General features: G+C 41.7%; 1 protein-coding gene across 1 annotated transcript in view; it reads right to left on the reverse strand.

Moving 5' to 3' along the window:
• MRPS35 (mitochondrial ribosomal protein S35) overlaps window positions 1-13,054 on the reverse strand; it is a 68,417-nt gene that overhangs the window by 14,330 nt on the left and 41,033 nt on the right. Inside the window, exons 3-6 of the mRNA XM_009881877.1 lie at window positions 11,261-11,304; window positions 9,873-10,040; window positions 9,418-9,478; window positions 6,011-6,150 (exon numbers count right to left, since the gene is read on the reverse strand). Coding sequence (XP_009880179.1) covers window positions 6,011-6,150; window positions 9,418-9,478; window positions 9,873-10,040; window positions 11,261-11,304 — 413 coding nt within the window. The remainder of the gene's footprint in view (window positions 1-6,010; window positions 6,151-9,417; window positions 9,479-9,872; window positions 10,041-11,260; window positions 11,305-13,054) is intronic.

A 13,054-nucleotide genomic window follows, 5' to 3' on the forward strand; every position in this document is an offset into this window, starting at 1 on the left:
GGAATTCCACGGGTTAGGGCTCTAGAAGGTAGGGGGGTCCAAAAGAGCTGGATAATATTCAAGCACCACTTCTTTCAAGCTCAAGATTGGTTTCTATAAGTAAGAAATCAAGCAAAGGAGGCAGGAGACCTGCATGGATGAGCAAGGAGATTCTACAAAGAAGGAAGTTTACCACATGTGGAAAAAAGGACTGGCCACTTGAGAGCAATATAGGAACGTTGTCACAGTATGCAGAGATGCAACGAGGAAGGCTAAGGCACACTTGGAACTAAATCTGGCAAGGGATGTGAAGGACAACAAGAAGGGCTTATTCAAGTACCTCGGTAGCAAAAGGAAGACTATGGAAAATGTGGGCCCACTGCTGAATGACCTGGGTGCCCCGGTCATGAAAAATGCAGAGAAGATGGAGTTACTGAATGCCGCCTTTGCTTCAGTCTTTACTGCTAAGGCCGGTCCCCAAGAATCACAGACACTGGAGATAAGAGAGAGAGTCTGGAGTAAGGAAGACTTTCCCTTGGTCAAGGACAATCAGGTTAGAGATCATTTAGGCAAACCTGACACCCACAAATCCATGGACCCCAATGGGATGCACCCACGAGTGCTAAGGGAGCTGGCGGATGTTATCGCAAAACCACTCTCATGGGAGAGAGTTCTCATGGAGAATGGGAGAGGTGCCTGAGGACTGGAGGAAAGCCAGTGTCACGCTGGTCTTCAAAAAGGGCAAGAAAGAAGATGTGGGAAACTACAGGACAGCCAGCCTCACCTCCATCCCTGGAAAGGTGATGGAACAGCTCATCCTGGATGTCATCTCCAGCATGTGGAGGAAAACAAGGTTATTGGGAGCAATCAACATCGATTCACCAAGTGGAAATCATGCTTGACCAATCTGATAGCCTTCTATGATGGCATGACTGGCTGGGTAGATGAGGGGAGAGCAGCGGATGTTGTCTACCTCAACTTCAGCAAGGCTTTTGACACTGTCTCCCTCAACAGCCTCACAGGTAAGCTCAGCAAGTGTGGGTTAGAAGAGTAGACAGTGAGGTGGATCGGGAACTGGCTGCAGGGCAGAGCTCAGAGGGCTCTGATCAGCAGCGCAGAGTCTAGTTGGAGGCCTATAACTACAGGTGTTCCCCAGGGCTCAGTACTGGGTCCAGCATTGTTCAACATATCGATCAATGACATGGATGAGGGGACAAAGTGTGCCCTTAGCAAGTTTGCTGATGATACAAAACTGGGAGGAGTGGCTGACGCACCAGAAGGCTGTGCTGCCGTTCTGTGAGACCTGGACAGGCTAGAGAGCTGGGTGAAGAGGAACCTAACAAAATTCAACAAGGGCAAGTGTAGGGCCCTGCACCTGGGGAGGAATAACACCATACACGGGCACAGGTTAGGGGCTGACCTGCTGGAAACAGCTCTGTGAAAAGGGACCTGGGAGTCCTGGTGGACAAGCTGACCATGAGCCAGCAATGTGCCCTTGTGGCCAAGAAGGCCAATGGTATCCTGGGGTGCATTAAAAAGAGCGTGGCCAGCAGGCTGAGGGAGGTTATCCTCCTCCTTTACTCTGTCCTGGTGAGGCCGCATCTGGACTCCTGTGTCCAGTTCTGGGCTCCCCTGTACAAGAAGGACAGGGAACTGCTGGAGAGAGTCCAGCAGAGGGCTACAAAGACAATCAAAGGAATGGAGCACCTCTCTCTTGAGGAAAGGCTGAGAGACCTGGGTCTGTTTAGCCCACAGAAGAGAAGACGGAGAGGGGATCTCATCAATGCTTATGAATATCTGAAGGGCGCGTGTCAAGAGTCTCTTCTGTGGTGACCAGCAACAGGACAAGGGGCAACAGGCACAAGCTGGAACACAGGAAATTCCATCTCAACACAAGGAAAAATTTCTTTACTTTGAGGGTGGCAGAGCACTGGACTAGGCTGCCCAGAGAGGTTGTGGAGTCTTCTTCTCTGGAGATATTCAAAACCTGCCTGGATGCAGGTGAACCTGCTTTGGCCAGGGATTGGACTAGATGATCTCCAGAAGTACCTTCCAATCCCTACCCTTCTGTGATTCTGTGATAGAGAAAGCTGCTTTTAGCTATCTGATTATACAATAGCAAATAATAAGACTGTGAACCTTAACAGTCTAAACATATATGGTGTTAGAAATTCAAGTTCCTATTAAGTGAGAGTTGCTGAGGAATATTAAAAACATGAAGACATAATAGTAGTCTCTTACTAATTTGTCCATTGTTTTTTTTCTCAATATTCTTTCTACTGTGTCATCAATGTACTACAGAAATGTTCAAAAAAAATAAAAATCAAGAAACCTGCCTCAGAAAAACTAACAAAAGTTGAAGGACTAAAAGAAACTAGAAGTTCCAGTAAATATCACGGGAAAAAAAGTACTACCTGAAAAGAAAAAACCCTACTACTAAAAATAGAAAACTGAAGTACTAAATATAGATATAAGAAGGGAGGAGACAACAGGGTTTCTATACTGAAACTTCTAATTTTGAAAAAAACTCTAACTACTAACCTCACTACTCCGTGGATTATATGTAAAAATGTCTCCTTTTTAAGGAATTACACGCTTATGTACTATGCACGCCTGTAATACTGGTGAGCAGGAGTTCACCTAGCTTTGTTCCCTAGCTCATGTTTTGTCAAGTCTAATTCAAAGAGACTTATTAGGTGCATCCATTCTTTAAGGCAATGGTGAAGCTGCAAAAAAGAGCTCTATTCTTAGCGTGGCCTAATATGACCATGAACAATCACTTTTGAAGGCACTGTAATTCCAAGGTCCCTATGCACACAACAACCCCTTTTAAGGGTCTGGCAGCCTGCGCTCAAGGCTACCTTGCATACAGTGCCCTTCCATGCATTGCAGTCACATAGCCTTGAATCAGTGGTGACAAAAAAAGAAGCTATGAGAAGGTGGGCGTACCCCAGCTTTACTGAGAAGCTGCATCTAAGCTGAGGCACTCAGCCTTGGTCTCTGCCTCAGCCACCGCGTAGCTGTGGCCCACACTGACCCAACCCTGATGCACATCCCTGACTTCCTGGTTTGACCTCACCTACTGCATCGCTATGGCTTGGCTTGACAGTCACCAGACTGTTGACTGATCCTAGTTACTGTCACCAGACCTAATCCTGATCCCCTGACTTGTCTTCCCCCTTCGACCTCATACTTGCTTTATCATTACGAACTTTTCAGGTGATTAATGTACTGTTGTAGGGACGAGGTTACTATTACCAGACCAGCCCTGCTCACCTTCCTCAGGTAGTAGCTGCACCTTTTTTGGGGTGGCCACTGTCCCTGCCTGCCTTACTGCCCCTGGACCATCTGCCCTGACAGAACAGCCTACCCTCACTGCCACCTGGCAATGCTCACCCAAATTGATGAGAAACACGTTTTTGCAAAACACATTGCTCTGAACTCTAAAGGGTTTCAGACACGACTCTCTGGCAAGCATAGAGCTGCTACTGCATGTACATACTTCATGACCACGACTATCTAAATCTACTGGGATACTCCAGCCAGCATTAGCTTGCTTTAACCAACAATGCAAAACAACTTAGTTGAGTTGTACTTTTTGCACTGTCTTAAAAGGATAGCATTATCACAGTTGTATCATGCTGCTTTCACACAGTGTGATCATCTGAAATTTACTGTTAGGAGAGCTATGATTTTATTCCACACAACTTGCTTCTCCTATAAAAACTAAAAAGTTATCTGGTCTGTTGCCTACAGTACAAGATCACAAAAAATATGTTGTTCTTACTAATCCAAATCCACTTCAAAGTGACAAATATTTACATGGCTACTTGCTTCAAAATGGGATAGCAATTGGACAGCTTATAATTGTTAGCTGGAATGCTGCAGACTACTTTATGTTGAATTTTAGAAAAGTTAGAGCTCCACAAAGAACAGCAGTTGATTTAAAAAAAAAAAAAAACCATCTAATTTTACATCCTATACTTGTCTGGCACAATGTGGACAATTCCACTTGGAAAAGACTAGGATAAATTTAATGACAAGAAATACTGGCATTAGGCTATGAGAGATGAAAAAATAGCACCTCTATTATCATACCTGGTAGAAAAAAGGCACATTTTTTAAAAACATTTAAATTTCATACAAAATTTAAAAACAGAAATCTTATCATGAAGATCCACCAGAGAGTTTATGACAGCCTGTAACACAGCACACAGTAAATGCTCTCTCATTGACACAAACTCAACCACTATCTGACCCAGCGCCATATGATTTCACCTTTAAATCCTTCTCTTCCCCCTCCCTAGGCAGATTTTGTTGTCAGAGAAACAAATATCTGTTGTCATTAATCAGAGAAAGAATTGATTAATGAAGTCTGGGATCAGAACACCAGTAGCCGAAAAAGCATATGGACCATTCCATTTTTGGTTCCATTTGTTTTACACGCCATTTGGTTTCATTTTTGTCTTACACTCCAACCCCTCCTTTTTTAAATACACATGTCTAACACACATCCACATAATGCCTTACAAGTACCAAGACCAGTTAACATTAACAGACAGATTTAGATAGGATAATACAGACATGGTTATTTGTATATCATTTTGAACTATACTCTCCACTGCACCACAGCCAAACGCTAGTCCATCACCTTGCATCTCAACAACCACATTAGAAGATATTTATATCTATCCATGGAGAAGATATTTATATCTAGTAATGTTTTACATGATTCAGAAAGCAGTAAAATTACAATACACTCACCACATGCTGGTTTTGATGGGGGGAGATTCAAGGCTGTTTGAGCAGCTGAGCTCTTTGCCCCTAGCTGCAATACCATGCCCAGCACTGACTTGCAAATGTCAGTATTAGTCCATTCGAGACAACTGAATATGGGAGCAAGGGGGTGTCCAATGTGTGCCTCCTCCACACACATTCACAACCCAGCATGAAGTCAGGAGCTTCTGCTCTCACAGATACACTCAATTTCCTTTTATTTCTAATGCCTACAATTTTGCAAAAACTTGCTCTTGACCATGGATCTGAGACAAAAGGCTGAACTCTAGTACGCAGTGACTCCAAGGGGATGGTGAAGTTACTGCTAACAGCAGTGTGAACCAGTGTGGAGGTAAGTCAATGACAGACCAAATTAAATTTCAGCCCAAAAGGTTTTCCATAAAGGGAAACATAAAGGCAAAGTGGAGACTCCTTCAGACAAAATGAGCTACTACCATTCAAAGTTGCCATGATTAGGTGTTGTATAAGTGTTATGAGCATGTGGTATCATGCAGTATTTTGCTTTCTATACTGACAGAGTAAGAACACAGCTATCACTGACGCCACTGCTGCTGCTCTTAAGATAGGCTCAAATTTCATCTCTAAAGGCATGTTCAAAAGCCACAGCACAATCCTAACTTTACTACCATTCCTGGACATCTCCAGCCCTGAAGGATGTCAAGACCCAACTGCACAAAGTCCCAAGTAACCTGGTCTGATCTCGTACCTACCTTACTTTGAGCAGAAGGTCAGACCGGAAAACTCCTGAGCTCCCTTCCAACCTCAAGTATCCCATGATCCTGTGATCAGAAGGCTGCTGCTCCTACTGCATACACACTGATGCCCGGAGGCCTGCCAACTCAATACTTATTAGTAGTGCCGCATTCATATGACCTATCTTTCCATACTTGTGCGCGTTCTCATAAATTAGCAATGAGAGAGTCTAAGCAAGACATTGAGTACAAAGGCACTTACAGCTTTTTCTATAAGTAGATTCTGCAGAAGGTACACTATTTTGTTTATATCAGAGCTTAGTCTTCATTTATAAATACATATCCATAACCTTACAACCTCAGTTTTAACACGCTGCAATACATTTAAGGAAATCCACTGCTTTTTATTCAGACATTCAGTAAACCATTTCCCTCATTTCCTTACCATATACCATACTTGTACATACTTGCACATGTTTTGAAATGAAAGCCAAGCATTTGGGTTTTTGAAACAAAGGCTGTTTACAAAAAATACTACTTACTCTTAAAGTCACCACTCTTGCTTTGGGATTACGAATAGATGTCCCAGCAGAAACATAATCTACTGTTTCAATTTCAATAGGAAAATGCTGTTCACATTTCTCATCACTGTCCAAAGCGCTTGGCCATTCAGTGCAGAAATCTGTAAAATAAAGACAAAGCACTCCAATTAATATCTGTTGGTTTGTGGGTTTTTTTTCCACATTTATTGCAACATATCTTTTATGAAGTACTATTTATAGAAACCATACTCATTTAAATAATGGCAAGGTCTCTGCCAGACTTGCTCCAGTATTTCAACGTCTTTTTTGTACTGGGTTCCCCAAAACAGGATACAGTACTCCAGATGCAGCCTCGCAATTGCCAAACAGAACCATAGAATGGTTTGGGTTGGAAGGGACCTTCAAAGATCGCCTAGTCCAACGCCCTTGCCATAGGTATGGACATCTTTCATCAGATGAGGCTGCTCAAAGCTCCATCCAACCTGACCTTGAATATATCCAATGATGGGGCATCCACAGCTCCTCTGGGGAAGCTCTTCCAGTGTCTCAGCACCCTCATCATAAAAAAAGTCTTCCTTATGTCCAATCTAAATATCTACCCTCTTCCAGTCTAAAACTGTTGCCCCTTGCCCTGTCACTACAGGCCTTGGTAAAAAGTCTCTCCCTGACTTTCTAATAAGTCCTCTTTACATAATGAAAGGCAGCAGTAAGGTCCCCCTGGAGCCTTCTCTTCTCCAGGCTGAACAACCCCAACTTTCTCAGCCTTTCTTCACAGGTGTTCCAGCTCTCTGGTCATTTGTGTGGCCCTCCTCTAACAGGTCCATATCTTTCTTGTTCTGGGGTCCCCAGTACTGGATGTAATACTCAACAGAAGGAAAAAAATTAATTTCCTGAATGTGGTGGCTACACTCTTGTTAATACAACCTGGTATGCAGTTAGCCTTCCTTGCCACAAGGGCACACTGCTGACTCACGTTCAACTTTCAAATACCCACCAGGCTCCACATGGCCTTTTCTGCAAAGCTTCTTTTTAGCTGTTTGTCCTCCTGACCCCGTGCTTGTACTACTGCATGGGTTATTCCACCCAAGATGAAGGACTTTGCAGTTGCCTTTACTTAGCTTCACAAGAGTCCTCGCAGCAGATTTTTTTCCTGCCTGTTGCCATCCCTCTGAACGGCAGCTCTGCTCTCCAGTGTAGAACTTGTTCCCCTCCCAATTCATTATTATCTGTTCAGATTATGCTCTCTACCATTATCCAGATTGTTATACAGCATGTTTTGCATGCTTGGAAATGGCTTCCAGAAAGGTTTGCTTCATAATCTTCTAGGGAATGTGATGAGGCTGACTAACCTGCAGTTCCCTGCATCTTCTTTCTTGCTCTTCTTGAAGATAGTCAGGCAAAAATCTCCTGTTCCTCCTGGGCAGTCTTTACCTACTTCTACATTCTGTGTACCTTCCTTTTTGCATCTCAGGTCACTCAGGAGTTCCCTGCACACCTATGCTGTCCTTCTGCAATACCTGCTCAACTTTTTGCCCATTGGAATGCACTATTCTTGCTCTGTTAAGGAGTTTCAACTTAAACATTCATCAGCTCTCATGGGCCACTTTGCTCCTCAGGAGAGTCTGCCGTGAGATCTGCCAAGCAGGTTCCTGAATAAACCAAAATCACTCTCCTGAAATCCAGACTGTAGTTCCACTTTCTGTCTTGCTTGCTTATCTCATGATTTTAATCACCACAGCTTCATGACCACCATTACCAAGGATGCCCCTAACCTTCACATACTTGATGAGTTCTTCCTTGTTTCTGAACAAATCCAACAGAGCATGTCTCCTAGTCAACTCAGCCATCATTTGCATTGATAAATTGCCTTCAATACACTACTTGCCTCCTCACTCCTCTCAAGATCTTAAACTACACGATCTTCTTCGGCTGCCAGCAACCTTGACATCTCCAACCAGTTCTTCCATACTTGCAAGTAGTACGTGCAGCACAGCACCTTCTATAGACAGTTTGTCCAGTATCTGCATCAAAAAACACACTCCAGACATCTCCTTAATTGCTTCCATCCCATCCTGTTACCCTTCCAGCAGATGTTGAGATGGCTGCAGTTCCCCATGAAAACCAAAGCGTGCAGCTGTGAGGCTTTTTTCAGCCGTTCATCCACTTCCTCTTCTCAACCAGGCAATCTGTGGCAGATGCCCACCAAGACATCCTTTTCAGCTTCTCCTCTGATCCCAACTCTCAAATTCTTAACCAGTTGGCTATGCATCTTATGGCAAATTTCTGCATCTGAGCTGTTCTTTTGGGTACAGGCAAGCTCCTCCTCGACATCATCCCTGCCTGTACTTAATCGTACAAGCTTTCGCTCTGCGTTTCTATGACTCCTCAGCCTTCTAATTCCTCCTGTTTCCTATGCTGCACACATTTGTATATATGCAACTTAAGATAGGCCTCTTATCTCTTATAATACAGGCTGAGGGGAGACCTTATCACTCTCTGCAACTACCTGAAAGGAGATTGTAGCAAGGTGGGTGTTGGTCTCTCTTCCCAAGTAACAAGCGACAGGACGACAGAAATGGCCTCAAGTTGTGCCAGGGGAGGTTGAGATTGGATATTACGAAAAACTTCTTCACAGAAAGGGTTGTCAAGCATTGGAACAGACTGCCCAGGGAAGTGGTTGAGTCACCATCCTCGGAGGTATTTAACAGACAGGTAGATGTGGTGCTTAGGGACACGGGTTAGTGGTGGACTTGGTAGTGTCTGGTTAATGGCTAGATTTGGTGATCTTATGGGTCTTCCAATCTAAATGACTCTATGATTCTATCTCCTTCCAGTTGCATTGGATCTCCAATTCTCTTTGGGCTACGCTCCTCATTAGGTTCTCCTTATTGGCTTGCTGGCTGGCAGAGATGCTCTTGGTCTTCATTAGACCTTGTATCTCCCCAGTAGACCTTGCTCTCAGAGGGTTACATTTATTAATAGCATTTTTTTGAAAAAATTCATGCCAGAATGACTACTGATTGAACCCTGCTTTAATCACAAATAATCTTCTGAGAACTGAGTCACATTTATCACTTACTTTCCTTAAGACACTAAACTATAAATTCTCCAGTACAACCAGTGCCCAGTGGAAAGGTAGAATTAAAGTCTTACTAGTGTGCTGAAAACCTCCTAAGATATATCATAGAATCATATTTGCCTACTACCTGTATGACTCAATGCAGCAACAAGAAAACATACAATACTAGCCAAAGCCTGACAAATAACCAGCTTCAGAGGTGGACCACGTCTCACTTTCTACTTCATCACATACAGTTACATTTCGCATTGTCTTAAAACTCCAAGAGATGGTTTTTCAAAACAGAAAAAAGAAAAAGAACAAACAAAAAAGAACCCCACACCCTCACCTTTAAGAGCTGCACAGTGTTTCTTAATTGCAGGAGGAGTCAGATGCAAAAAATTGGGAATCTGAAACAGACATATTAAGAGTTACCAAAATAATAGCTTCTTGTCTCTTCATTACTGGGGCATTACTAAAATCTGATTACACTTTTAACACGTTAAGCTAGTACAATATGCTTAATAAAACACTCAGAAGACTCTTCCAAAGTCTGATTTAGCAAAAGACTTAAGTTAGTCCCATTACAGAAGTCACAGGCATGACAATCCTAAGAAGTCTCCCAATTTGGTTCGTTTGTTACTTACATTTGTATTTGTTACCATTTAATTTAGAAACTAAATAGAGTATTATCCTATTTAATCACAGAAAACAGTACCCAATACAAATATTACAATCACAGCAGTGCAGTCACAGTGAACACTAATTTTGAAAGTTACCACAAACCCAAGGCACGTGTCTTACCTTTATAAGTTCTAAGTTGCCTTCTTTCGGTGGAGGTACTCCTCTCTTCACTGGGTAACCCATTCGAATTGGGAGAGGAACAGAGGCAGGTTTAAACGCAGCTGCTGTTGGATAAACACTGCTCCAGTCCTGATCAACAGCCATCCTCTCAGTTCTGGGAGGTACATGCTAATAAATTGAAAATTATACAAGTTTGATGGGAGATATGCTGTTTTGTGAGACAAAGCAGGAGCAACACACGCAATTTATTTCAGGAATAAATTCCACAACGAGAAATTTCAAGGTATTTTTACATCAAAAGTTAGTGCTCATTTGTAAAGGAATTTTTAAATGATAGCCTCTCAAAGCTTGGCTAGCTCACCTTTCTTAATCTTCAATTGCATTTTATTTCAGAAATACTTAGAAAGAAGAACTTATCTTCTTGCATTGTGATAAACCAGCAGGGGGAAGAAGGGGAATCAAACCAGTATTTAATTGTAAACTCTATTTCCTAAAGTACCTAAGCATTTGGTGGGGGGCAAGAAAATGAGTTTTAAAATTCTGGAATTCTGAACAAGTTTATATTAAAATAAATAAATATTAATAACTCCAAAATTACTTGCTATAGAAATTCCAGTATAGGAACAATGTATTACTATATTGCGGAAATAGCTTATATCTTCCAATAACTGACCAAGGTTTCAGTCAAATGCTCTTCAAAAGAAAAAAAAAAAAAAAGAAAAAAAGCAAGTCACTGTTTCTTTCCCCAAACCCTTCATTTTTAATTTAGATATAGTTATATAAGTGGATATATACAGTCAGCTGGTCTGACTGCTTTGGTGTATCATTAAATCTGCTCTCGGAAGTTAAACAAAAATTTGATACAATCCAGGTTCACTTCTACTATTTGCCTTTAAAAATCCTAACACATAATATGCTATTTTGAAATTTATGTGTAGAATAAATACGAAAATTTTCAGTGATTACATGTTCAGATATCAGTTTTCATTCTACGGTGCCAAGAACAATTCACTTATGCACAGTATCAGATTTTTATCACACCAGAAAGGAACCACTACAAATCCTGTAAACTCCTATGGAAAACAACATTAAAATGACTGTTTTTCTTTTAAATCCAACTTTTAAGTTACTTTTAAGACCTGCAGTACATGGTGTCAATACAAGCTAACTGTTAGCTTGTTATTATTAATGTTTTTGCCTTATCAGAATACAGACTGAAAACAGCTGGGAGATTAAAGAAACTAGGTGCTGGTTCTGGAACAGTCACAGTGGATTGTTTAACCAGGTTTTGACTGCAGAAGGGGTTCCTGTACAAACTGTTAAGACACATAGCTTAGCAAACTTTTTCAAACACCTCTGAGTTAATTGCAAATACTTCCAGTACTTACTGATCTTATGAATTGTGGTGCCCTGCCTCTTCTCCGTGTTGAAGCTGAAAGAAAAAGAAATATTTTCAATACAAACTATTATATGGTTTTGTGGGGGGAAAAAAGCAGCACAATCCTGTATGCTTTTTTTTTCCTTTTACAAAGACAACACATACTAATACTTCCCAGTCTTTATGTAGAAGAAGAGGAAGATCAGATACTCATACTGCAGACTGCTTATTTATTTTTTGAGACTTAAGAAAAAAAAAAACCTTGGAAGCCATTTTGCCTGGCTCTATCCTAGAAACACATTAACAATAATCCAGTCGTTACATGCCTAAATGCATTTTTCTAGCATCATTTATTCCAGCCTGATGCAGGAGGAAACAAAATGAGATGAGTACACTTTTGCCTTCATTACTATGCTTCCTTTGCTCTTTCCCACATGGCTGTTAAGTCACAAATCACCCTCCACCAGCAGTACAAGACTGCTAAACCTAACAGTTCACTGTTACCAAAAGGAGAATCCCATGGCTCCATCCCATCCTTCTGACAGCAAATCTTCACACCCTGTTCTGTGCCACTCTCAAGCTCATCTAACCTCCGCATAAACAGTTAGCACATTGAACTGTTTTTCTTCTTGAGCTGGGGATGGAGAACAAACTAACGGGTTTGTTTTCCATCATTTTATCATGTTGATCTGGTTTACTGGGCAGTCCCAGAGAAGATGCAACGGAGATCTTCACTTTCTTGTCTTAATTCCCCCCCCCCCCAAACTCTAATTTAATTAATTGAGCCCCCTCTCCCCCCCCAAAAAAAACCCAACAACAAAACAACATGGTCTTTGTAACAGTCAGATAAATGAAGGTGAACCTGATGACATCTATTTTCAAGTGTCTGTTTGAGCTTGGGGGCTGGGGGGTGGGGTTGGTTTTTAATTGTTGCCATACTATGATACAGTATACAATTAGCAAAAAACAGTTTAGGAGCAGATGTTGGGGTCTTATTTGCCTCATTCATTTGTCTTACAACCCTATCCTACATAAGCCTTGAAAAAACTTCTGAATTTCACAGTTCTTTTGTTTTCTTTATCTAAGTATTTTATGGATCCAATTCTGTTTGTCCTCTTCTTACTATATAAAAACTTAAACTGAAAAATACATATTGGGCTCTGCAACAGCTAATAGACAGCATACTTTTATCCCTTGATTTACCATTTTTGTGGTGCTTTCAAAACCAGACACACTTAATTCATACCAATCTTACTATTTCTGTTACGAACATCTATAATTCCAGATCAGGACACCTTTTACTCCTGCCATCAGCTGCAATATCAGACATCACCTAAAGGCCCTCTCAGCAACTTAGCCTGCTCCTGAATCTGTGGATGACATACGTCCACCCAGCCTTTGCAAAAATGTTGGTACAACCCCGACCAACAGTCCCCATTTACACTTGGAACAGCCTGAGCAGCTCAGCTTCAGTCCAGCCGCGAAGGGATTTTAATGTGAGTACACATCCTTTAGGAAACGATGAAATTCTCATTGGGAATACCTAGACCCAGGCAAGGCATTGCCAGTCTACTGTACCACTGTAATCCCGAGCTGAAAATCCGTCCAGCAAACACCAACTTGCTCACTTCTTTCTTCAGACTATTTACAGTACTTACGCAGCTAAAATATATATCCTACACCGTAAAGTTGTTTTTTTTTTTTATTGTTACTATTATTAGTAGTAACAAAGGCTCTCCAGCAAAGGAGTTGCGACACAAAACATGTTTTTTACAGAGCCGTGAAGGGAGGAGGGACGCGGGCC

Source organism: Charadrius vociferus, unplaced genomic scaffold (genome assembly GCF_000708025.1).
Source record: "Charadrius vociferus isolate BGI_N301 unplaced genomic scaffold, ASM70802v2 scaffold413, whole genome shotgun sequence".
Lineage (NCBI taxonomy): Eukaryota > Metazoa > Chordata > Aves > Charadriiformes > Charadriidae > Charadrius > Charadrius vociferus.